Source organism: Chiloscyllium plagiosum, unplaced genomic scaffold (genome assembly GCF_037043375.1).
Source record: "Chiloscyllium plagiosum isolate Xiang-an unplaced genomic scaffold, Cpla_swu_hap1 HiC_scaffold_28, whole genome shotgun sequence".
Taxonomy (NCBI): Eukaryota; Metazoa; Chordata; class Chondrichthyes; order Orectolobiformes; family Hemiscylliidae; genus Chiloscyllium; species Chiloscyllium plagiosum.
Genome location: NW_028270166.1, coordinates 16,782,566 through 16,809,975, shown reverse-complemented (window position 1 = coordinate 16,809,975; position 27,410 = coordinate 16,782,566). Strand labels below are relative to the sequence as shown.

General features: G+C 41.3%; 1 protein-coding gene across 2 annotated transcripts in view; it reads right to left on the bottom strand.

The window, feature by feature from the left end:
* The window catches only part of LOC122565372 (potassium/sodium hyperpolarization-activated cyclic nucleotide-gated channel 2), a 129,395-nt gene that overhangs the window by 65,617 nt on the left and 36,368 nt on the right, over positions 1-27,410 (bottom strand). The window contains exons 3-4 of one of the 2 annotated variants that reach the window (XM_043721281.2): positions 18,759-18,920; positions 14,180-14,398 (exon numbers count right to left, since the gene is read on the bottom strand). The exons of the other annotated variant lie outside the window; for it this stretch is intronic. Of the exons in view, the coding sequence (XP_043577216.1) occupies positions 14,180-14,398; positions 18,759-18,920 (381 nt within the window). The remainder of the gene's footprint in view (positions 1-14,179; positions 14,399-18,758; positions 18,921-27,410) is intronic. 2 annotated transcript variants of the gene reach the window in all.

Here is a 27,410-nt window from a genome sequence, read left to right as displayed (position 1 = left end):
TCAATCAAAAACTGCATTCTCAGCCTCTATAAAAATCAGTAAATTAATCATATTAATATAATATACTGAATAAATTCTATCAATCCCATTTATAGAAATAATTACAAACATAAATTGTTTTCCAGGAACTTCAAATTTAAGTAATTTCATATCACCTGAAATTCTCATTGCAGTCAAATCTTTGATGCCAACAGTACATGAACAGCCTACTCCCCACCTAAGAACATAAGAAGATAAGAAAAGATGGAGCAAAATTGGGCCATTCAATCTCTCGAGCCGGCTCTGTGATTCAAGAGGATCATGGCCCTCAACTCCACTTACCTGCTGGCTCCTCATAACCCGTGACTGAGTTGTTCAAAACTCTGTGAAAATCAGTCTTGAAGTTATTCAATGACCCAGCCTTCACTGATCTCAGAGTAGAAAATTCCAAAGATTAGGAACCTACAGAAGAACTTTCTCATCTGTCTTAATTGCAAGGTCTCTTATTCTGAAACTGTACCTTCTAGTTTCTGATTCCCCTATGACCAAAACTTAGCATCTACTTCGTTCAGTTCCCTCAAAATCGTATATCTTGCAACATGATTGATGCAGTTTGGGGTTTATTATATGGTATCCTGTATAATAAGCAGAAGTGGGTACTGCAGATGCTGGAGATTAGAGTCAAGATTAGAGTGGCACTGGAAAAGCACAGCAGGACAGTCAGCATCCAAGGAGCAGGAAAATCGATGTTGCGGGCAAAAGCCCATCATCAGGAATGAGGGTGCAGTACATCATTCCTGATGAAGGGCTTTTGCCCGAAACATCGATTTTCCTGTTCCTCAGATTTGCCTGACCTGCTGTGCTTTTCCAGCATCACTCTAAACCTGTATCCTGTATAATGTCTACGACAAGAGATGTCTTGAAGTTTATTTACAATATTGACTATTTGGAAAAGGACAAAACATGATAGGTTTAGACACAGAGTCTGGGTTCTGTGTTTACTAATGTTCCTGTACATTACAGCTAGCTGATTGACTACACTGATTTGATTACATAGACAAAGTGGCTGAAGGTAAGTCAGGTGCCTTTGTACTGGAATAATACATGTTGCAATGTAATATAACTATCCTTAAATGTAGTGGCGCATCAGATCTAGAATTATGCTATTATACAACATCTCTATTTTTTCCTTTTAAAGAATAGGAACCCTTTCTGATAACATGTACAAAGAAACAAATAGAATAGAAATATTGGGTTAGATTTTCCAAGGAGTGGAAATCATAATCAAGGACATAAAACAATGCAACTCTAAGGCACAATTGCTACCATATTGAATTTCTCTCTTAAAGGAAAATAACACTATTCAGAGAGCCAGCATAACTCTATAGCTGTTCTGTTAAAATTACACAAAATTATTAATGTAATCCAGGCACGAAAGGATGGCTTTTGTGAATCTAATCAATCGTGACTGGAAATTCACATGAATAGAGACATATAAATTCTCTTAAGATGTAACAAACCTGAGTGACATTTTGTGAACCTTAATGTTTACATTTCTCTGAATAGGATTAACCCCTCACTACTGAATAAATAGTGATTCTAGCTCAGGAAATACTGTGGATTTTTTTAAGGGCTTTTGTGTATAACATTAAATTGTTCATAAATTCTGCTTGTGCACGAACTTCTCAAATAGCAGTGTTCCTAAACATTCCTTTCCCCCACAGCCCTGGACACTATGGGCAATTTAGCATGGCCAACCCAGCTAACCTGCACACTGCTGGACTGTGGGAGGAAACTGGAGCAAATCCATGCAGATACGAGGAGATTGTAGAAGGAAACCAAACCACCCAGCAGAAACTCATGTAGACATGGGAAGAATGTGCAAACTCCATTCAGACAGTCACCAAAGGCTGGAATTGAACCCAGGTCCCTGGTGCTGTGAGACGGCAGTGCTAACCACTGAGCCAATATTCTTCAAATGGGATTTTTTATTTTCAGTTGAGAGGACAGCTTGATAGTGCAACACTCTCACTATTGGATTACGTGCTGGGGAATCATGAACATGCTGAAGTGTAAAATATTTGGACATCTTAAAATATCACTACTAGATGCTGTACTGTAATGTGTCATTGAGTGATGGAGTCCGACAGCACGGAGATAGGCCCTTTGGCCCAAACTGGTCCATGCCGACCAAAATGTCCACCAATGCTGACCCCATTTCCCTGCACTTGGCTCTTATCCTTCTAAGCTGGAAACGTGTTGCTGGTAAAGCGCAGCAGATCAGGCAGCATCCAAGGAACAGGAGAATCGATGTTTCGGGCATAAGTCCTTCTTCAGTAAGTATGTGGCACATCGGGTGCAGCGGATGCAATAGATGATGTGTATGGAGGTGCAGGTGAATTTGTGGCGGATATGGAAGTGTCCCTTGGGGCCTTGGAGGGAAGTAAGGGGGAAGGTGTGGGCGCAAGTTTTGCATTTCTTGCGGTTGCAGGGGAAGGTGCCGGGAGTGGAGGTTGGGTTGGTGGGGGGTGTGGACCTGCACCTGCACCTCCACACACATCATCTATTGCATCCGCTGCACCCGATGTGGCCTCCTCTATATTGGGGAGACAGGCCGCCTACTTGCGGAACGTTTCAGAGAACACCTCTGGGACACCCGGACCAACCAACCCAACCACCCCGTAGCCCAACACTTTAACTCCCCCTCCCACTCCACCAAGGACATGAAGGTCCTTGGACTCCTCCATCGCCAGACCATGGCAACACGACGGTTGGAGGAAGAGTGCCTCATCTTCTGCTTGGGAACCCTCCAACCACAAGGGATGAACTCAGATTTCTCCAGTTTCCTCATTTCCCCTCCCCCCACCTTGTCTCAGTCAAATCCCTCGAACTCAGCACCGCCTTCCTAACCTGCAATCTTCTTCCTGACCTCTCCGCCCCCACCCCACTCCGGCCTATCACCCTCACCTTGACCTCCCTCCACCTATCGCATTTCCAACTCCCCTCCCCCAAGTCCCTCCTCCAAGTCCCTCCTCCCTACCTTTTATCTTAGCCTGCTGGACACACTTTCCTCATTCCTGAAGAAGGGCTTATGCCCGAAACGTCGATTCTCCTGCTCCTTGGATGCTGCCTGACCTGCTGCCCTTTTCCAGCAACACATTTCCAGTTCTGATCTCCAGCATCTGCAGCCCTCACTTTCTCCTCTTATCCTTCTAATCCTTTCCTATTCATGTATTGGTCCAAATGCCTTTTCAATGTTGTTAATGTTCCAATCTCAACCACTTCCGCTAATAGCTCATTACATATGCATACCACCCACTGTGTAAAAATGTTGCCCCTCAGGTTCCCTTTTATTCTTTCCCCTCTACCCTTAAACTGATGCCCTCTAGTCCTTGATTCCCCAACCCTGGGAAAAAGACTGAGTGCATTCACCCTTTCCATGCCTCTCATAATTTCATACACTTCTATAAGATCCCTCCCGCCACTCAGTCTCCTACGCTCTAAAGAAAAAAGTCTTAGCCTGTCCAATCTCTCCCTATAACATTGAGTCCTAGCAACATCCTTGTAAATTTCTTCTGCACTCCTTCTAGTTTATTAACATCCTTCCGATAGCAAGGTGACCAAAACTGAACACAATACTCCAAATGAGGCCTCACCAAGATCCTGTATAACTGCAGGAGAAAGTGAGGTCTGCAGATGCTGGAGATCAGAGCTGGAAATGTGTTGCTGGAAAAGCGCAGCAGGTCAGGCAGCATCCAGGGAACAGGAGAATCGACGTTTCGGGCATAAGCCCTTCTTCAGGAATGGGGAAAGTTTGTCCAGCAGGCTAAGATAAAAGGTAGGGAGGAGGGATTTGGGGGAGGGGCGTCGGAAATGTGATAGGTGGAAAGAGGTCAAGGTGAGGGTGATAGGTCAGACTGGGGTGGGGGCGGAGAGGTCGGGAAGAAGATCTCAGGTTAGGAAGGCGGTGCTGAATTTGATGGATTTGACTGAGACAGGGTGGGGGGAGGGGAAATGAGGAAACTGGTGAAATCCGAGTTCATCCCTTGTGGTTGGAGGGTTCCTAGCCAGAAGATGAGGCGTTCTTCCTCCAACCGTCGTTTTGTTGTGGTGTGATGATGGAGGAGTCCAAAGACCTGCATATCGTTGGTGGAGTGGGAGGGGGAATTGAAATGTTGAGCTGCAGGGTGGTTGGGTTGGTTGGTCCGGGTTTCCCAGAGGTGTTTCTTTGAGGAGAAAGTGAGGTCTGCAGATGCTGGAGATCAGAGCTGGAAATGTGTTGCTGGAAAAGCGCAGCAGGTCAGGCAGTATCCAGGAAACGCACAACCCAGATGGCCTCCTTCTTCAAGGACCGCAATTTCCCCCCCGACGTGGTCGACGATGCCCTCCACCGCATCTCTTCCACTTCCCGCTCCTCCGCCCTTGAACCCCGCCCCTCTAACCGCCACCAGGACAGAACCCCACTGGTCCCCACCTACCACCCCACCAATCTCCATGTACAGCGCATCATCCGCCGTCATTTCCGCTACCTCCAAACGGACCCCACCACCAAGGATATATTTCCCTCCCCTCCCCTATCAGCATTCCGTAAAGACCACTCCCTCCGTGACTCCCTCGTCAGATCCACACCCCCCACCAACCCAACCTCCACTCCCGGCACCTTCCTCTGCAACCGCAGAAGGTGCAAGACTTGCGCCCACACCTCCCCCCTCACCTCCCTCCAAGGCCCCAAAGGAAACTTCCATATCCGCCACAGATTCACCTGCACCTCCACACATATCATCTATTGCATCCTCTGCACCCGATGTGGCCTCCTCTATATTGGGGAGACAGGCCGGCTACTTGCGGAGCGTTTCAGAGAACACCTCTGGGACACCCGGACCAACCAACCCAACCACCCTGTAGCTCAACATTTCAATTCCCCCTCCCACTCCACCAAGGATATGCAGGTCTTTGGACTCCTCCATCGTCATACCACAACAAAACGACGGTTGGAGGAAGAACGCCTCATCTTCCGGCTAGGAACCCTCCAACCACAAGGGATGAACTCGGATTTCACCAGTTTCCTCATTTCCCCTCCCCCCACCCTGTCTCAGTCAAATCCATCAAATTCAGCACCGCCTTCCTAACCTGAGATCTTCTTCCCGACCTCTCCGCCCCCACCCCAGTCTGACCTATCACCCTCACCTTGACCTCTTTCCACCTATCACATTTCCGACGCCCCTCCCCCAAGTCCCTCCTCCCTACCTTTTATCTTAGCCTGCTGGACAAACTTTCCCCATTTCTGAAGAAGGGCTTATGCCCGAAACGTCGATTCTCCTGTTCCCTGGATGCTGCCTGACCTGCTGCACTTTTCCAGCAACACATTTCCAGCTCCTGTATAACTGCAACATAACTTCCCAACTTCTTTACTCATGCCCTGATTGATGAAGGCCAGTGTGCCAAAAGCATTCTTCACAGCCCTGTATATGTGTGACTCCACTTTCAAAGAATCGTTGAACCTGAACTCCAAGGTCCCTCTGTTCCACTACACTCCTTAAGGCCCTACCATTCACCATGAAACTCCTACCTTGATTTAATTTTCCAAAATGCAGGTCCTCACACTTATCTATATTAAACTCTGTTTGCCATTTCTCGGCCCACTTTCCCGGCTGATCAAGGTCCTGCTGCAATTTCTGATAACCTTCCTCACTGTCCATGATATTTCATATTTTAGTGTCATCTGCAAACTTACTAATCATGCCTTATACATTCTCATCCAAGTCATTGATATAGATAACAAATAATAATGGGCCCAGCACCGATCCCTGAGGCACTGCACTAGTCACAGGCCTCCAGTCTGACAAGCATCCTTCCACTATTTCCCTCTGCTTCCTACCATCAAGCCAATTGCGCATCCAATTTGCCAGCTCCCCTGGATTCCATACTATCTAACTTTCCAGAGTAGCATACAAAGTGGAATCTTATCAAAGACCTTACTGAAATCCATATAGACTACGTCTACCGCCCTGCGCTCCTCAACCTTTCTGGTCACTTCATCAAAGAACTCTAACAAATTTGTGAGGCATGATCTCCCATGCACATAGCCATGCTGACCATTGCTATTCAAGTCTGTCTTTCCAAATGAATGTATACCTTATCTTTCAGAATCTTATCAAGTAACTTACCTACCACAGATGCTAGGCTTACTGGTCTATAGTTTCCAGGTTTTTCTTTGCAGCCCTTCTTGAATAAGGGCACAACATTCGCCACCCTCCAGTATTCCAGGACCTCACCCGTGACTAATGATGCTGCAAAAAATATCAGCTGGGGCCCCCGGAATTTCTTCTCTAGCCTCTTGCGGTGTTCTTGGATATATCTGTGCAGGACCAGGAAATTTATCCACATATGTCTTCAATGCAGTGATTCAACTATACAGATCTATCGGGCCAAGGTAGGGTGATCCATGAATTCAACACCAATGTGTAAGTCTTGTCATGGACTGCCGTGTTTTTTTCCATTGGAGAAAGTGCCATAATACCTCAAAGATATCATGAAATGTCAAGTCAGCCTGATATCATGTTTTGCACAATGATTTGAATTGAAAGAAATCTGCCTTTTAAAGTTGAAGATGCTTTTTGCACCTGTTTCCCCTGAAAAGGAAATGGGACACTACTTTATTCTGTCAGTTTCAGGAAATACATCTTGATGCTTGTGTAAAGATAGCTGTAGCCATTATGAATGTCTAACTAGGTTTCAAAATGTAATAATGGCTTCAGGTCAGCAGGCTGTCTACTGATTCAAGAACAATTGAAACTTCCGGCAATCTATTAGATGAGAATATTAGGAGCAGCAGAGTGGCTGTCTGTGTGGAGTTTGCACATTCTCCCCGTGTCTGCGTGGGTTTCCTCCGGGTGCTCTGGTTTCCTCCCACAATCTAAAGATGTGCAGGTCAGTTGAATTGGCCATGCTAAATTGCCTATAGTGTTAAGTGCATTAGTTGGGGGCAAATATAGTGTAGGGGAATGGGTCTGGGTGGGTCACTCTTCAGTGGGTCAGTGTGGACTTGTTGGGCCAAAGGGCCTGTTTCCATACTATAGGGAATTTAATCTAATATATCTTTTTGTTTGTTCACGGGCAGGATAGGCATCTAAAGGATTACAATTTTTTTATTCTCCAGTAGATATTTTTAACAGTACGAATGCAAGTCTGGCATGTATTCAGAGTTTTATTATAGTTTCATCTAATTAACTTTGCTATTCACTGTCTCTAAAGGAGTACTCGTAGTGCATATCGGATGAGCCTTTTGAAGGCAGAAGGCAAAACCTCATTTTCCTGGCAGCAAGTTAAAGTAAGGTTAATATGTTCTCAGAAACTTACAGACAGGGCAGCTTTTACATTCATTAGCAAGTTCTGATTACTCAACAACATCTCAACTCACTGAAATTATGCTCATGCGTGCAATACTGCACATAACTGGTGAGGTACGCTTCTTCCTCCTGAAGAATGAAGGGAACAAACTGGGATGTGGTGGGAGAATCAAAGGGAGAGGGATAACAAGACAAGAAAGGGTAACCATAAAAACACAGGAACCACAGTAGGCCATTCAACAAAACCATGGCTGATCTCAACTTCACTTTCTTGCTTTTTCCCCTTAATCCACAATTGCCTTACTGATTACAAACCTATTTCAGCCATAAATATACTTAATTACTTAATCATGAGTGTGGTAGTTGCATATTAAGGGTGGGCAACACAATGGGATAAGCATAATAACTGAATAAGGGCAGTGTCATTTTAGGAATCTGTTTGGGAGTGGTGTCAAATGAAAGAGCAGGAGTATTGAGGAAAGTAGTCAGGTGAAAAACCTCTGGAGGCAATTTTGAAAAAAGACAATGAATGTCGCAGCAAGGAGAAGACCATTTCTAGTGATGGAGAGGGTGGTAAAGGGTGAAAGAAACATTTGTAGCAATCTTTCTTTAAATCAGTTTTCAAAATAAGTCCTCTCAGAGGATGCACAGGACAAATGCAAATGACCTGACATCTCTCTGCATGCCTTCCTGCATGAGTGGTGTATGGAGGCCACATAGGGAAAGTAAGACTTGTTAGCCTAACGAGGTACCTTCTTTCCCAATGATTTTATGAAGAATTTGCTGCTTGATGTGCAACTGGGAGTAACTGCTTGGATGACTGCAAATAGCTGATCTTGGCTTCAAAACAGGCACATTCCCCTTGCTCTCCTGTCAGCTCAGTAAACTCCTAGAAGATGAGGAAATTTACGTCAAGTATCCCCCCTTCACATTAAGGAACATCAGCATGTACACATGAATATTTTGCATTGGCGCCTACCCTGGCAAAACATAGGGTCAATTTGCCCTCTTATGACAGTACTGCCAGGTAGTCTTGAGCCATCCACACATGCCAACCTCTGCTGCCACCTCTTTCAGCCTGTCTTCATCAGTCATAAGTTTAATTGGAAGCACACTCGCTTTCAGAGCGACGCTCCTTCATCAGGTGGTAGTGGAGGTGGTCGCTCCGAAAGCTAGTGTGCTTCCAATTAAACCTGTTGGACTATAACCTGGTGTTGTGTGATTTTTAACTTTGTACACCCCAGTCCAACACCGGCATCTCCAAATCATGACTTCAGTCATAACAGTCTTTTGTTGCCATCCCCACAGAAAAGCACCTTCCTTCTCTCCTGGATAGCCTCCTGAATCATGGGGAGGCACCAATAAATCATCAGGGTGACATCTTCAGGGTGGGTAGTTTTGACGAACAGAGGTTGAGTGATCCTCCTGGGTGGTAGAGGGTATGGTGGTATCCAAATATATTTTAAATATAGCATCTGGATATTGCAGGCAGGTGCAAAATCCTCTGCATGCTTGCCCATAACATTTGGTGTTGCACTCATGCATGACAATACAATGAGCTCAAAACATAATCGCGCGATGAAACCCAGCCCACCTTCAATGGACGTACCTCCCAGTTTTTGGCCCACTTAGAGTCATAGAGATGTACAGCATGGAAACAGGGCCTTTGGTCTAACTTGTCCATGCTGATCAGATATCACAAATTAATCTAATCCCATTTGCCAGCATTTGGTCCATATCCCCCTAAACCCTGCCTATTCATGTTCCCCTCCTGAAGCCTTTTAACTATAACTGTAATTGTACCAGCCTCCACCACTTCCTCTGGCAGCTCATTCCATGTACGCACCACCCTCTGCAAGAAATATTTGCCTCAGAGGTCCTTTTTAAATGTTTCCTCTCTGAACTTAAACCTATGCCCTCTAGTTTTGGATTTCTTCACTCCGGAAAAAAGACCTTGCCTATTTACCCTATCCACGCCCCTCATGATTTAATAAACCTCTATAAGGTCACCCCTGAGCCTCCGACACCCCAGGGAAAACAGCCCCAGCCTATTCAGCCTCTCCTTATAGCTCAAATCCTCCAAACCTGGCAACATCCTTGTAAATCGTTTCTCAACCCTTTCAAGGTTCACACCTCCAGATATAGGAGCAGAATTTGGGCTTTTGGCATATTGAGTCTGCTCTGCCATATGATAATAGTTGATTTTTTTTAACCCATTTTCATGCCTTCTCCCCATAACCTTTGATCCCCTTCCTGATCAAGAACCTAGCTAACTCTGCCTTAAGGAGGCTCAATGACTGGGCCTCCACTTCCACAATTAGTCTCAAAAATTTCACCCATTTAATAACCACAGGGATTTCAATGAAATATCTTTGAGAACCTCCAAAATATCAGGGACTACAATCAGAAAAGCTTTTTATTTGGTTGCTACAAAACAGCTTGAGTTGTTTCCACAATTAGTAAATACTCTTTCTTTCTATTAGAGAAGCCTGTAATAAGTCTCTGCTGAGAAGAAAATCAATATTAAACAGCCATTTGAAAGACTCTCAATTTCCCATTTCATTTTTAATCAGTTATATTTTCCATTGAGAAACCTTGGCACTGAAATTTAGTTATTTTTAAGATATCAGTTCTTGTGTAGTTTACTGACTTAATTTACTGACTGACAAAATGTGGTCACGACTTAGGTTTAGCTGTTTGCTGCACAATTTGGCAGCCATTCATGCCATCACAGCACAATTGAATCACTGAAGCTTGTAAGAAATTTGAACTTGCATTTTGGCTTCAGTGAAGGACAGATAAAACAATATACAGTGAATCAATTGACCAAATTCTAAAAACACATGTTACATAATGGTTTCACTTTCGACTGTGATTCAGCAGTTTCAAAGTTTATAATAGTTGCATTTCTCTTCATTTCCTTTGTCTTCGTTTATCACCTTCCTGTCCTGAAGGCACAACTCCTGGATACACTTGCCACCAATAACCCCTGTGCTCCTGGCACCATTTTATGAAATTATGCTCATGCGTGCAATATTGATCTCACTGGGCAATGTTAATTGCAACAAGGCTATGGGAGCAACTAAAATAAAACAAAGAACTGCAGAAGCTGGTGAGCTGTACAGGACATTGGTTAGGCCACTGTTGGAATATTGCGTGCAATTCTGGTCTCCTTCCTATCGGAAAGATGTTGTGAAACTTGAAAGGATTCGGAAAAGATTTATAAGGATGTTGCCAGGGTTGGAGGATTTGAGCTATAGGGAGAGGCTGAACAGGCTGGGGCTGTTTTCCCTGGCGCGTCGGAGGCTGACAGGTGACCTCATAGAGGTTTATAAAATCATGAGGGGCATGGATAGGATAAAAGGTAAAGTCATTTCCCTTGGGTGGGGGAGTCCAGAACTAGAGGACATAGCTTTAGGGTGAGAGGGGAAAGATATAAAAGAGACCCACGGAGCAACATTTTCACGCAGAGGAATGAGCTGCTAGAGGAAGTGGTGGAGGCTGGTACAAATGCAACATTTAAAAGGCATCTGGATGGGTATATGAATAGGAAAGGACTGGAGGAATATGGGCCGGGTGCTGGCAGGTGGGACTAGATTGGGTTGGGATATCTGGTCAGCATGGATGAATTGGACCGAAGGGTTTGTTTCCATGCTGTACATCTCTATGACTCTATGACTCAATCTGAAGCAAAAACAGGAAGTGCTAGAGAAACTCAGCAGGACTGGCAGCCTCTGTGGGGGGGAAGCAAAGTTAATGCTTTGAGTCCGATGACCCTTCATCAGAATGATTGGCAGCTTCAACAAAATTTGCAAAATGGTCCTTGGTGGACCATGTCATCTGTCCATTGACAGCAACACAGTAAATAGGATCCTGTATCAGAACTAGTCCTGCTTTTATTTCTTGTTATGATCTTATTCACGTCCTCTATGAAAAACAAATTTATACAATGCATAATTTATCAACATTGACCAGGAGCTAAACTGGGAGAAAGTGAGGACTGCAGATGCTGGCGATCAGACTCGAGAGTGTGGTGCTGGAAAAGCACAACAGTTCAGGCAGCATCCGAGGAGCAGGAGGGTCGACGTTTCAGGCATAAGCCCTTCAGAAACTAAATAGGACTAGCCATAATAATTTAAGGGCTCTTGTGGTGCAGTGGTAGTGTCCCTACCTCTAAACTAGAAGGTCCAGCTTTAAACATCCCCTGCCCTGAGCAAGTTGATTAAAAATATACACAAGAGCAAATGAGGGGCTTGGCATCCTATAGAGAGTAACTCACCTCCAGACTGCCCAAAGCCTGTCCACCATCTACAAGACACATGCCACAAGTGTGATGGAAAACTGCCTAGGTGAACACAGTTCCAGTAACACTCAGGAGGCTTGACACAATCCAGGACAAAGTAATCCATTTGATTAGCACCACAGCCAAAAACATTCACTCCCTCCACCCCCACCAATGCTCGGCAATAGTAATGTGCAACGTCTACAAGTTGTACTGCAGACACCTTGAACATGACCATCCAAATCCACGATCACTACTACTTAGAAAGATGGAAGGTAGCATATACATGAGAACACCATCACCCCAATTTTCCTCCAAGCTACTCATCATCCTGACTTGAAAATATATCACTTGTCCTTTAGTGTCGCTGGGTCAAACTTGTGAATCTCCCTCTGAAGTGGTATTTTGAGCATAGCTTACAGATTGCAGCGGTTCAAGAAGGTAGCTCATCACCACCTTCTCAAGGGCAACTGGGATGGATAATAAATGCTGGCCAGGCAGTGATGTCTACATCCCATGAACGATTTTGTTAAAAACATGAACAGTCTTAAAACAGTGGCTGCAGAATAGGTTTGAACCATAAAATATCATCAAATATCTCCTATGAAATTGTTTGGTTACAAATATGCAAGAGGTCCTCACAAGCAATTTTAACTTAATTTTCACTTTTAACTTTATGTCAAAACTCAAATTATTTATCACAGAACATTCATAAAATCGTCAGAACACAGAGGAACTGTCCAGCCCACTGTGACTCTGCTGGTTTTCAGGAGGAACTCACTTAGTCCCATTATTTATCTTTTCTTCATGGATCCACAAATAATTTCCAATTCCCATGTTTGCTTTGCCTGAAGCTGCTTAAATATTTCTTGCCAACTTTACTTAATGCCTTGTCTGAGACTTTGGAGCCATCACAACTTCAAGTATTTTTCACGACACTAGTAGATTTTTGTTTTATACTCAGAATGTCCGGGTTATTTTTGATACACCCACAGGCAGGTACGTTCAAGATGCCAACCACTCATTTCTTAAAAAGGTTCTCCTTAGCATCACTATTGTTTCTTTTGGCAATTACCCTCACTCAGTCTCCTCTGGTTTCAATTCTTCCACAATTTCTCCATAGCTCTGTCCATAACACCCCACTAAATTTGAACATTTCTATCAAATATCCTGCTAATCTTCTCTTCTCTAATTTCTCCAATTTATCTGCCCAACTGATATTCCCTGGAAATATTACTATGAAACTTTTCTGCACCTTTTCTCGAGCTACTATTCCAGTTATTTTTAAAAGTCTCCAAAGGAATCATTGAGCATATTTGGAACCTGACTTCATATTATAATGAATCTGCATACACTTTACATAATATCAAAAACTTTGCTGTTAGACCATTCCCTCCATAAGCTCCCACTGATATCTTTCCAGGGTCAGATCAGGTTCCAGAGTCTCACTACAACTCTGGTGTCAGTACGAATCATTCGGCAACTATGCTTATAGTGTTATGTTAAAGTGTCATTTTACATTTTAACAAACGTCTCCATACTTTTCTCCTTGAAATGCCTTGGTTCCTTCTGACATGAATGGTCAGTCATGTGTTCATTTTTTGTTACACTTTGTAATGTCTTCCTAGAGTCTCGATAACCAGAATTGGAAGCAATAATGTGAAACAACCAATAAACAACTCCCTCTGATGCACTCTCTGATATTTTGATTGTATAATTAAATATTTTTTCTCTGATGTGCTGACCATAGTTACCCCTATAACTCTTTCGTCCTCACCATCATCTCTTCTGATCCAATTCATGAAGCACTTAGGAAAAAATAGGCAACAATATTTCACACTTCTCTTAATTTCATTTGATCAATTACTACCTTACCTAACTTGCTCTGCAGTTTGCTTGCCTCTTCTTAATTTGTTTACCCATCAGCAGTTTAGTATTGTTTGTGAATTTGTAATTTTACATTGAGTTAAAGTTAAGGCACTAATATAATTTAAAAAAACCCACTAATACCATAATATCAATACTTCCAGTACTTCCTCCAATATATATAATACTTCAAAATAATACCCACAAGTACCTGACCTTCTAGTCACTCACATATCATTTCCCAAGATTTACCCTGAAACTCAAATCATTTAATCTCAAGTAAAAGGCTTTCTTGCATTAACTGACCACAATTTTCAGAGCCTGGATACATTGTAGTATGTTTATTTTGGATACCGTTTCCTGAATGTCATTCAGAATCTTTTCCCTGTGTATCCATGTTGGTTGTAGATCATTAATCTATTATAAAATGTAATATTCTGAGTAGCTGTTTGTCGGTGCGTGCTATTTTACCAATATACACATTGCCAATGGTTTCAGAGACAATTTATGTGCAATGATATTGCATGGATATGCTCATAGATATGATCTTATTATGTACATTACTCACACAGAAGCCTTGATGAAATGTGTGATCTGGTTAATGTTGATTCATTGAGAATTGCACTGATCCCAACATTTTATGGACAATGTTAAATCACTGTGATGGTATTACACATTGAAAATGTTCATATAAGCATCCTACCTTTTCTTGGTACTGACGACGCGATGAATCCAAAGATTGGATTAGGGCAGTCGCATGACCAATAAACATGGCATAACAGGTGGCACCAACTATCATGCTTAGCATTGTCAGCCAGATATCAGACATGCTTTCTGGAGCTTGGCGGCCATAGCCTATACAGAGCATGTGGCTCATTGCCTTAAACAGTGCAAAAGAATAGAGCTCACTCCAGGAATCATTCTGTTGAATAAAGGAAAAAGAAAATGGAAAATCAAAAATAAATTAAAAACATTGCTTAAATATTGTATCCTTTTATCTGCTCCACCTCACTTTTTAATTGAACTCTTCGATGTTCGAAAATTAACAACAGATCATTTAATTTGGTAGATTACTGTACCATTTTCAGTTTTGAGAGTGTTGGGGAACAGGATAGGAAATGAAGTGGAAGGACAAAGGGGAAGGGAAATGAATAGGAGATGAGCAAGGTGTTGAAGAGAAGAATTAATCTGTATTTAGATATAAATGGATAAGATGGCATATGTTTCTAAATCAATTCATCTATCTATAAGAAATTAAATATTTCACAATTGGTGATACATCATGTGCTCACAGAATAGTCATTTTTATTTTCATTTTCTCTTGATTAAACACCATGTCGATAATCCTAAAATAGAGGACATGCATGCCCCAGCGAAACAGGTAGGCCTCCACTTTTTAGATTTTAGGAAGAATGAGAAATGATCTTTCTGAAACATACAGAATTCTGAGGGCACTTGACAAGATAAATGTTGAGATGGATGTTTCCACTAGTTGCAGGGAGGGTGGTCTTGAAACAAAGGACATTGTTACAGAAACAGGGAACAATCCCTTAAAGCTGAGATGTGATGTGATTTCTTCTGTCAAAGGATAACAAATACTTGGAATCCCCACCCTAGGGGCTAGACCGCTGCAAGTACTTGAAGAGAAGGTAGATAGATTTTTTGAAATGCTGGGGGGAGTGGAGGAACTGCAACAAGAGAGGAGTGAGACCTGGGATAGATTAACCATCATTTTATTGAATAATGGGGCAGACTTAAAGGCTTGAATGGCTAATTCTGCTCCTATTTCATAGGATCGTATGATTATACTTAACTTTAAGAAGTCAAAGTACAGCACAGGGGGAATCCTTACAATCCATGTACGATGCCAGAAAAAATTTGTTTTTCATAAAATAATGTGATGTTAAATACAATCTGAGCTGTAGGGTTGAACAATCTCTGCAAGTGATCATTTTCAAATTACTTTAATTATGGAGAATTAACAAAATTCACAGCATTTTCTGTGTGGGCGAAGGATTTAAAAAAAAAAATTGGTCTCTTCAAAACATACCCTAAAGAAAATGCTAAAACTAATTTCAGCCTGGCTGATAGAGGTATTTTAAGTTACAAACACAAGCATTCTGACTTTTAATTTGATGAAAAAAGCACTCTGATAGAAGGGAACACAATTAAATTAAAGCTAAAGATTGTCCAACAGCTTCCTGTTGCAAGAAATATAACAAGAATACACTTGTCTATAACTACATTTGTCAGAAATATTTGACAGAGAATGGTTATAAAATGCATTATTACATTCCTGTAGCTATTTGTAATATATGAAACATCAACTGTCTCCTAACATCGCTTTCTATTCTTGAAAAAATGATGAAACATGAACAACTCATTAATTTTTTATTTTGAGAATAAGGAACTCATTTCAATAGAAATGAGACATGATATAGTGATGAGATAGCCAAAAGAGACTGTACAACAAAAAGCACACTAGATTAACACAGAACAAAATATGGTTCATTGATCATTGATTACAGAACTGGACAGCACAGAGACTCAATGCTTGGCTTTATGAGTGGAGTTTTCCCTTTTGAAACTCAAGCATTGGATGGCCTCCCATCGACCAAATTCTGTGTGTATAATCACACCCGGTCACATGCTTCACGTCTACGCAAGTGACACATCACTTGAGTTACTTGGTGAATTGTATGGCAAGAGGGCTCAAAGTTCTTGGTATTAGTCATAAAACATAGTACATAGAAAAGTACAGCACCGAACAGGCCCTTCGGCCTACGATATTAAACCTGGGTTCAAAAGGTATGATGCCATATTTACTGGCCAACTGGACACCACTTCAGGTTCTGCAAGCCAGGACCATCCACATAGCCTTGCTGGTCACTTCTACAAGATACTCCAACAAAGAAAAACAATAGTTGCTTCCCACTGCACAGAACATGCCTTGTGCATGTTGGTCAGGATCACAGAAAAATGGGATTATCCTCTTTCCGGCCAGTAGAATAAAGATTCTTGGCATCAGACCTGTCCACCCTGGGCACAGATGGCAACACAGGTAAGTGTTGTTGAAAAGGGAAAACAAATAGTGCTGAAAATTAAGTCAATTATCACTTGATCTACAAGTGGTACCATCTTCTTTCTGCTACCTCACACTCACAGGACCATCTCTGTCTCACTCTGCCGCTGCACAGACATCCCAAAAACAGTTACAGTCTGCATTCCTCAGCATCACATACTGTCCACTCAATGGCTCCCACCCACTTCATCCTCTCAAGCTATGAGCTCTGCTTGCTCTCTGTACTTCCTGTGCATTCGCTGGGCATGTCTCACCACCTGGCAGTGCTACTGTTTGCTCACAAACTGCTGTTGCACCCATTCCCATTAAATTCAATTCCTCCCTCAACTCACTGCAGGAATAAAACTGGCCCATAACCAAGCCAAGACTGGCCACTGATGTGGTGACATCAAGTTCCTTTGAGGAAAGGGCCATTGCGCTATCCAGAGAAGACCAGGATTATTCTTGTGATGACAAGGCAATGCCAACAGATCAGCAACCCAGTGAGCAATGTTTTGTTCTGCTCTTTTCAAACGAGCACAAATGCTAACACATTGGCCTGCATACATTTCTCTCCAATTCAGAAACACAAAGATAGGAACAGGGTGGGCCATTTGGCATTTTGACCCTGCTCCGCCATCCATCTCAATACCCTGTTTCTGCCTACTGCCCATATCCTTTGATCCCTTTAGCCCTAAGGACTATAACTAACTCCTTTTTGAAAATATTCAAATTTTGGCCTGAACCATTTTCTACAGGCTCACCACTCTCTGTGTGAAACGATTTCTCATCTCAGTCCTAAATGAGATAGATTGTGACCCCTGATTCTAGATTCCCTAGTTATCAGGAACATCTTTCCTGCATTTACTCTGTCTAGTCCTGTTAGATTTTTATAGGTTTCTATGAGATCCCAACTTCACCAACTAAATCTCTCCCTGTTCTTCTACAGGTTCTACCTGTACTCAGGAATGCTCAATAGGGAAAAGGCTACAGTCTGATCCTTTCTGTGACAACACCACCTCTGAGGAGAACCCTCTTTGGATGCACCAGCAATGTATTCACATATACCCTCCAAAAGCACACCTTGGAGGTACATTCATCAGAATAGACTCAAGACACAATCCAGTGAACACATCACTGAGGAATGTACATGGCCAATGAAAAGAACACACTCTTTTGGTCTCTGGCACCCCTGAGGATTACTGGAGACTAGGTACATTCACAGAACATATCACTTATAGCTGAGGAGAGAGACAAGATAAAAGAAGGTGGGCACTGACCAGTGTAGGTAAATCACCAATAGACAGTACAGTAATAGAGAAACCCTGTTCAATTTCTGAACTAGGATATTGAGGAAAGAATGCTTTTTTAATTACTACCTCAGAAAAACTGTCATCTTAGCCTACACATAAACATTCATGCTAATATTCTGACATTGGTAGGTTTATGAGCCCAGTTGCGTGCTTGGAGAGTTCAGGGAGATGTCATGCGTAGTGACCATGGAAACACCTAATGCAGTTGTTTTAAAGAAATTACTTGTACTAAATTTGAATGAAAAAATTGTTCTCAATAATTAATATTGAAGTTAAAACATAACTTATCATTTTGATGCAGATACAGATCATTCCATGATGTAGAGAACATCAACATGTTAGCACTTGTAGAAGTATTAAATACCAACTTCAAATTATTCCTTTATCAGGGTATTCTAATGCAGCACAATGTCATCATTTCAGACAATAGTTGAATTGGCGTTTGTGTACTTGGGAACTTTAATTGATGAGGATCATGCTAAAATCCTTCAGGAATGGAAGTGTTTTAGCTAAGATTTTATATGACTTCACATTGCACGGTGTGTACAGATCACTTGGGAAATCCCAGTTGCTTTGGCAGCATGCACTTGTACATGTTGTAGCCTAGAGCTATGGGTAGTGATGGGAAAGAAACCAATTTCTTTGCAACATGGCTGACTAAGAATTATTCCCATTACTATCACCTGTACATGTTGAATGAATCTTCCATGGCTATTAAGTCTTGAGGTGTGACTTGAACTCATCCAATGCATCACAAGACCTCTGTTACTTTGCTTATATCACCCAAGACAAATTATTTCACATTGTCATGCTGGAAATTGCATTATATGAAAGAAATAAGAGAAACAAAAACATTTAATCACAATGATTAAGAAATAATGCCTCATACTATAGAATTCAGTACTTACCACCATATTATTTAAAGAAACCCAGCAATCATTTGGAAAATCTTGAAGCAATGGCACAAGAAATTGTAGGCATCCATCCCAGTGGCATAAGAGAAGCATCATTCCAATAAGGTTAAATATTCGCATCACTGCACTGGCAAGGTCATAGGTCATATGAAAGATCTTTTGGTAGGAGGGAATAAAATATGATTATAATTAGACTTTGCTTTCATGTTTCAAACAATTTAAATAAATATGGATAAACAGAACATACAAGTGTAAAAAATTATGCAATTCATAACAATAGGAGAACTAACATTATCTAATTGTTATTAATGGAGGCCAACAATTGTGTTCTTATTTTTGATTAATGGGTACTCTAAACTCCATTAGTCTTTAAACAATCATCAGCATTTAATAAGCCTAAAGTCATATGTCCTTATGTTATACAAAAAAATCAAATCTCAAGATGCTGTGTATAGTTTGATGATCATATTAGAAGCAATAGAGTAAAAATACATTATTCCATCAATAAATAACATTTCTAAGTGCAACTTAAGAAATGTTATTACTTTTTCTATAATTTAGCACTGGCTCTAAGTTATCAGCCTATTATGTTAATACAGCAAATAGCAGATTGATTCCCTTACCGATTAAAATCTGCCAATCAAAAGGTATGCAGAAAAGACAGGAAAGTGGAATTGAAGATTATCAGATCAGTCTTGATCTCACTGAATGGCGGGGCAAACTCAATGGGCTGAATGGCCTGCCTCTATCCCAAGTCATATAGTTACTCATAGATTAGCAAGCAATTGGTGGTGGGCATGTTACAGAACTGGGCTTTTGCCAGATTACAGGAGGTCAAATGTACGCAGAACACAAAAGTTTTAAAAGTAAAGTCTCACCTTGACTTGTATCAATCATATGGCTACTTGTTGAATGATTTTAACTGGACACCAAATACAGGATTTAGGACATTCAAACTCTAATAAGCACCACCAACAGAAATATGATTAAAGGTCAATATGGAGCCACGAGGAGCCACTACAAGGAAAATGGCAAGTACTTTGCAATAGATAGTCAAAAATGAAATAACAATGAAATGAAAATTATGCAGGAGATAAAAGGTTCAGAAGGATATTCTGGTTTGGGGTGGCACGGTGGCTCCGTGGTTGGCACTGCTGTCTCACAGCACCAGGGTACCGGGTTCAATTCCAGCATTGGGTGACTGGCTGTGTGGAGTTTGCACGTTTTCCCAGTGTCCATGTGGGTTTCCTCTGGGTGCTCTGGTTTCCTCCCATAGTCCAAAGAAGTGCAGGTCAGGTGAACTGGCCATGCTAAATTGCCCATAGTACTAGGTTCATTAGTCAGAGGGAAATGGGTCTGGGTGGGTTAATCTTCAGAGGGTCGGTATGAACTGGTTGGGCCAAAGGGCCTGTTTCCACACTGTAGGGAATTTAATCTAATCTGATATTGATCAGGCAGGGGGAATTCTATTACTTACAAGAAGCTTCAGCCTAGTAATGAATGTTTTAGTCAGAGAGTCATTCAATTGTGCTGAGTTGGATAGTGGATGCATGGCCAATGTGTGATGTGGATTAGTTGAATATTATTTAGAGAATCTAGTGGACAAAAGGAAGTAAAGTTAATAAATTTGAAATTTCTACCTGCTTCAGGTTTTGTGACGACAATGTGCTGCAATCACTAAAACAAAAAAAAAGTGGCAATACCCTGGAAGATACCTGGAGTTAACTAACTGATCACCACAGACAGGCAGTGTTAAGCAAGACCTACCATCTATTGAGCTGTCTATTAAAAAGACTCAAATGAAACTGAATATGGAACATGACAAGACAACTTGTTTTCAGGATGTCAGTGGCTCTAGAGTTTGCATAATCCATACATGATTGTATTAGGACCTAATTTCTCTACTGAAAATTTTAGGGTGCTGCTGACATCAAGAAACAAACGTTTGAGGGAAAAGGTGCCAATTATCTTAAAATTATATCAGCAGTTTATCTACCACCTTCTCACAGGTTAAAAATCCTACTAAGAGATTCAGAAATAAGGGACAATGCACACACTAAATGTTTAAAATAACTTGGTGTGAAATGTAACATGTCTCCTATTAAAAAGGAGACTTGGAGCAGAGTTGTAACAATAGACTTCAACAGAACATAGTGCAGTATAGGCCTTTCGGCCCTCGATGTTTCGCCGTCCTGTGGAACCAATGTGAAGCCCATCTAACCTACACTATTCCATTCACATCCATATGCCTTATCCAGTAACCATTTAAATGCCTGTGAAGTTGGTGAGTCTACAACTGTTGCAGGCAGTGCGTTCCACACTCCCACGACTGACATCTGTCCTATATTTATCACCCCTTAATTTAAAGATAAGCCCCCCCTCATGCTATCCATCACCATCCTCAGAAAAAGGCTCTCACTGTTCACCCGATCTAACCCTCTCATTATCTTATATGCCTCAATTAAGTCACCTCTCAATCTTCTTCTCTAACAAAAACATCTCAAGTTCCTCAGCCTTTCCGCATTAGACCTTCCCTCCATACAAGGCAACATCCTAGTAAATCTCCTCTGAACCCTTTCCAAAGTTTCCACGTCCTTCCTATAATGCGGTGACCAGAGCTACACACAATATTCTGGCTGCACCAGAGTTTTGTTCAGCTACAGCATGATCTCACGGTTCCAAAACCCGATCCCTCTACATACCATATGCCTTCTTAACAACCCCAGCAACCTGGGTGGCAACTTTGAGGGATTTATGTACATGGACACTTGAGATCTCTCTGCTCATCTACACTACCAAGAATCTTACCATTCATCCAGTACTCTGCATTCCTGTTATTCCTTCCAAAGTGAATCACCTCACACTTTTCTGCGTTAAACTCCATTTGCCACCTCTCAGCCCAGCTCTGCAGCTTATCTATGTTCCTCTGTAATCTACAACATCTTTTGGCATTATCCACAATTGTACTGACCTTAGTGTTATCTGCAAATTTACTAACCCATCCTTCTACACCCTCACCCAGGTCATTTACAAAAATGACAAACAGCAGTGGACCTAAAACAGATCTTTGCGGTACACCACTAGTAACTGAAAGTAAATGCATGGGAGAGAGGGAAAAAAGTCACCTTGCAATTCATAAGTATGGCAACTAGATCAATTCAGTTATCAATCTGGTAAAGAGAAAAAGAGAGCAATAGTGGACAAGATACTGGAGAAATGGATAGGGATTGTACAGGCCACACTGGCCAAATTCACAACTGACATGAGGTAGGGGAGAGAAAATTGGCAAGTGATGAAAGTATTAACATTGTAGTCATGAAAATGGGAGCAGAAAGTGCCTCTAGCAATGGACAGTGTGAAATAAATCACCTGATAATACAGCTGCTTTATAAAATCCTAAGAAACTAAAATTGTAAATTAACATCTACCTTGGCATAGACAGTGCATGTGAAGGACTCATTGTAAATGGTTAGAGACTCCAATTCATATCAATTGTCATTTGGGAGAAATCTAGGAATTCTTTCAGTCATAAATGATCATCACTCAACTTAGGAAGGGACTAAAATTAGCTGCACTTTTTCTGAATTCTTAAATGCCTAGAAAGCAGGAAGATGGGCATTGATTATTCAAACTGAAATTCCAGAGAACATTCTCTGGACGTTGTGCAGTTCATCAGAAATAAATTTTATTCCCGGAGACGTTATATATTGCAAAAGACAATATCAGAAAGAGTGGAAAAATCTGAGTAAGGTTAGTGATAGAAAACAGTAATTATACAGCATTGCAACAATGCAAGGTGCATTCCTCAAGCATAATTGGCACTACTTTCACACTTATTGAATCCCAACACATCCTAGAAAGTAATAAGCCACCATACGTCGTGCTTATACATATATTGGACAATTATGAGCTTCGGATTGATGGACAAAGGGATGAATGAATTATAGACAGTGTGGTTCAAGAATGAGAAACAAGGCTATTTGCCCCACAGGACAACCAAAGGTTGGCACCAAAATAACATAAATGCCAGAAACAGCCAGTTTATGGAAGAATGCAACCATTATAGGGAGAGCAGGAAAAGCAACAGGAAAGCAAATATTGGCTAAATAGGTAAGGTGAAGGATAGGAGTCAAGATTCACAGATCACTAAAATGAGGTAATGATGGAGAAGGCCAGAAAATGAATTCTAAACGTTGACCTGGGGGTGAACATAGTCACAGGAAAATAGAGTTAATAAAAACTCTATCCACAAAGAAAGGCACTTTCTGTCTCACCAACTTATTTATCTGAAATGATGTATTATGCTTTGTTGAAAGGTAATTTTAAATTGCTATAATTTTCTTTTAAAAAACACGTCTTCTAAACATTTGATATAGTGATGGCAGCTTCAGAATGGATGGAAATGATATTACATTTTCTAAGTTGACAGTTACCTAAAATAGCTTTTAATATGAAAAAAACACCACAACATGTTGAAAAGTCTGACTAGGCCAGATTTGCAATTGGCCCACAAGATAGGCACCCAAATTTAGTTTCAGGGTTCCAACACCTCTGGGACAATGTGGAATTTTGCAAACCCTGTGATGGGTAGAATCGACCAATCCACTCAGTGCCAATTAACAACCCATTAACCGTCATAAATAGCAGGTTTGAGGCCTGTGAAATTGGAAATGCAATTTTCTGATCTTTGATTAATACAAGAACAGTAAATTCTACTAAAGTGTCATGATGCTCCTGCCTCTATGGTCCTTTCAGTCAGCGAGTTCCAGATACTCACCACCCTTTGGATAAAAAGAAAACTTAAATCCCCTCTAAGTCTATTGTCCTTTACCTTAAATCAATGTACCCATGTTACTGATCCCTCTATTAAAGGGAATGGTTTCTTCCTATGTATGCCCCTCATAATTTGGTACACTTCAATTTGATGCCCTCTTAGTCTTGTCTGCTTTAAGGAACAACAGCCCAGCATATCTAATCTCTCTTCATGGTTGAATCGCTCTGGCCAAGGCAACATTCCAGTGAATCTCCTCTACATACTTTCTGGAGCTACAGGACATCCTTCCTATAGAGTGGCCATGATATCTGCACACAGTACTCTAGCTGCGGCCTAACTAATGTCAATTCCCACACTGGGGGAGGTTCCCATGAAGGTCCCGCCTTCTCAACCTTGCCCCAGGCCTGAGGAGTGATGGCCCTCAGGCTAAACCACCACCAGTCATCTCTCTTTAATGGGAATGCAACCTTATGGCCCTCTGGGACAATAGTATCTTTACATTTAAATAATAACTTATACACTTCCATCAAAGCCTCATTACTCTTGTATACAAAATGAATGCAAGTTCAAGAATTTCTCTTTATAAGAAAGGGATATGAGCTTAAGCCCAAATCCATCACATATCACATGCAAACAGAGTTAATGGGGTATCTTGAAGGAAGCATTTTTACACATTACCCTACTTTGCTCATTTGCAGGTGTGAATAAACATTTGGCTAACGATCCAGATTGAGCCAGCTTCTCAATGATGAAATAAGTTAGCATTGCAGCTGTGAAATACTCCATCGCAACAGTTATTAACCTTGCTTGTTCGCTTTTAACACGAGCACAAGTCAAGTAAACAGGAATTGTGAGGACCCATTATTTGCCTAATTTAGTTTGGTAATGAAATACTTGCACATTGTGTGTGTCAGAGGATATGACAGGGTAACATCAGGAAGACAGCCTGAGGTAGATGGGAAACTAACACACACACACACACACCTCCCTGCTGCCCTGCTGCCATAGGAAAGATATGGTGAAACCTGAAAGGTTCCAGAAAAGGTTTATAAGGATGTTGCCAGGATTGGAGGATTTGAGCTATAGAGAGAGAAGCTGAATAGGCTGGGGATATTTTCCCTGCAGCGTTGGAGACTGCGGGATGACCATACAGAAGTTTATAAAATCATGGTGGGCATGGATAGGGCAAATAGTCAAGGTCTTTTCCCCGGGGTAGATGAGTCCAGACCTAGAGGGCATAAGTTTAAGGTGAGAGGGGAAAGATTTAAAAGGATCTAAGGGGCAACATTTTTACCCAAAGGATGGTGCATGTATGGAATGAGCCACTAGAGGAGGTGGTGGAAGCAGATACAATTACAATTACAATTTTTAAAAGGCATCTGGATGGGTGTATGATTAGGAAGGGTTTAAAGGGATATTGGCCAAATGCTGGAAAATGGGACTAGATTAATTTAGGATATCTGATTGGCATGGATGAGTTGGACCTAAGGGTCTGTTTCTGCACTGTTGATCTCTATGACTCTATTAAATACTTCTTGATTGACTGGAATTTCTACTCTACTACTATAAATCCAATACACTAGCTGAGAAGAAGGTCACTTCTTCCTGACAGTTATTAACTGTTATAAATGGATACAGAACCCAAGCAATTTCATTCTAATGACAGGAGAAAATATATCTTTTCTTCTCCTTTGTCTGGCAATAGTCCAAAATGTGCTGGATTTGTCCCACCAAATACCTTGTATGATATCCAGCTGTCAGGTATAGAGTTGGATTCTGCTTGTTTCTAGTCACATGTTAGAGATAGAAATTAAGCACTGCTCTCATACCAAAGCTGTACTTAAACTGTGCCAATCAAAATGGTGCTACTATTCCAGTTATATTGACGTGAACGAATGAATGTTGTACTACAATATTGTGGCTATTTGACGTGTTCAATGCAAACTGGAGCCTATGATGAGATGCTTTAAATGTAAATGCTGTAGTATTAATGGTCCTCCTAGGACAACTAGTTTGAATATGACATTTATGTTTTTCACTTTTAGATCAAAAAGGCTCAAAGCAATGTGTCCAAGAGTGTCTGGTTCTGCTACCTATTTGTTATCCTATTAGACTCAAATCTGTGGTTGGCCACGTAGATTTTAAGTATAAGAAGATATTTTCACCAAATGAGTAAACAATATGCAGGGGATTCATTAGTCCCTCAATTAGTCACTAGACCCCTGGGAGAGACGATGGCCTAGTGGTATTATTGCTGGACTGTTAGTTCAGAGACCCAGATAAATTTCTGGGGACCCAGGTTCAAATCTCCACCATGGCAGATGGTGAATTTAAACTCAATAAAATACCTGGAATTAAGAATCAATTGATGACCATGAATCAATTGTCAGGAAAAACCCATCTGGTCATTAATGCCCTTTAGAAAAGGAAACTGCTATCCTTATCTGGTTTGGCCTACATGTGACCCATGACAACGAGATTGGCTCTTAACTGCCCTCTGGGCAATTACGATGGGCAATAAATGCTACCTAGCCAGTAATGCCCTCATCACATGAATGAATAAAAAAATAAAAAAATTTAACTGGGTGATGAAACTCCTGCAAATTGTGAGTCAGAGCACATCAGGAACGTAGCCTGAGCTGTGAAATAGATAAAAGCTAACAGTGTTTTGGAATTGGCAAAATGTATGAACTGTTGTGTTCATGCATACAATCCCTCCTGCACCCTGACAATATTCCTGCTCCAACCAATGGCACCCATCAAGGATAAGGCTAGACAGACCTGATGCAGGGATGATGTCTTCTCTTGGCTGCTGTCCAAAACAAGACGTCACGTTTTCAGGATATGTGGTAGGTCATTTCAGACTGAGATGAGGATAGATATTTTCACTTAGAGGATGGTTAGCTTGTGATATTCTCTACCAGAGAAGGCAGTGGAGGCCAAGACACTGAATAGAATATAAGAAGGAAATAGATTTCTAGAGGCTGATGGTTTCATGCATTATGGGAAGGGCATACGTTTTAATGTTGAAATAGAGATTCAGCCACGATTATGTTAAATGAAAGAATGGACTCAATGGCCAGCTCCAGCTCTTGAGTTTTATGTTTCTATGTAATTGAAGGAGAATCGTAGAATCCCTACAGTGTGGAAACAGGCCCTTCGGCCCAACAAGGCATGTTTGTGGAGAGACAGAAGCTGGTAATAGCATGCTTTCCTACTTGGCTGGTGCCAAATCGGAATTGAGAAAATCAGAAAGTTAATTGAACAAATGATAGCTGCCTATGTTAGACAAATGTCATCCGTGTGATATTTTCTCAATACTACATTTTGAATATTGCAACGTTTTAGAATATTGGGCCAGATTTTCCAAGGAGTTGCAAACATCACCAGATTTACTGTCTGCTCCTACTTTTTTAACATTAAGTAAAAGAATCTCGAGCCAGAAACATGGAGCTAATCACTGTTCCTGCAAAAATAAAACCATGCCTCTGTTTTCATAATAAATAGCACATTCCAGGAATGCAGACAACTCCTGTGAAAGGACAAGTGGGTGAGGTGGGAAGAAAGGGTGCCAAGTAAATGAATGAGTGTATAGGGTATGTCTGGGCTTGTGGGTGTCATGTCCAGCAAGGTCATAAAGAACAGTAGAGAATAAGGACTTCAGCCCACCTTGACTACACTGACACATGATGCCCTTCTAAACTAAAATTTATTTTCCTCTACGCTGTCTATGTCTCACTATTCCCTGCCCACTCATAAATCTTAAATGTTGCTACTGTATCCACCTCCACCACCTACTCTGTGTAGAAAACCTGCCTCTCATCTCCTTTAAACTTACCCCCTTTTACATTAAATCTACGTCCTTTGGTGAG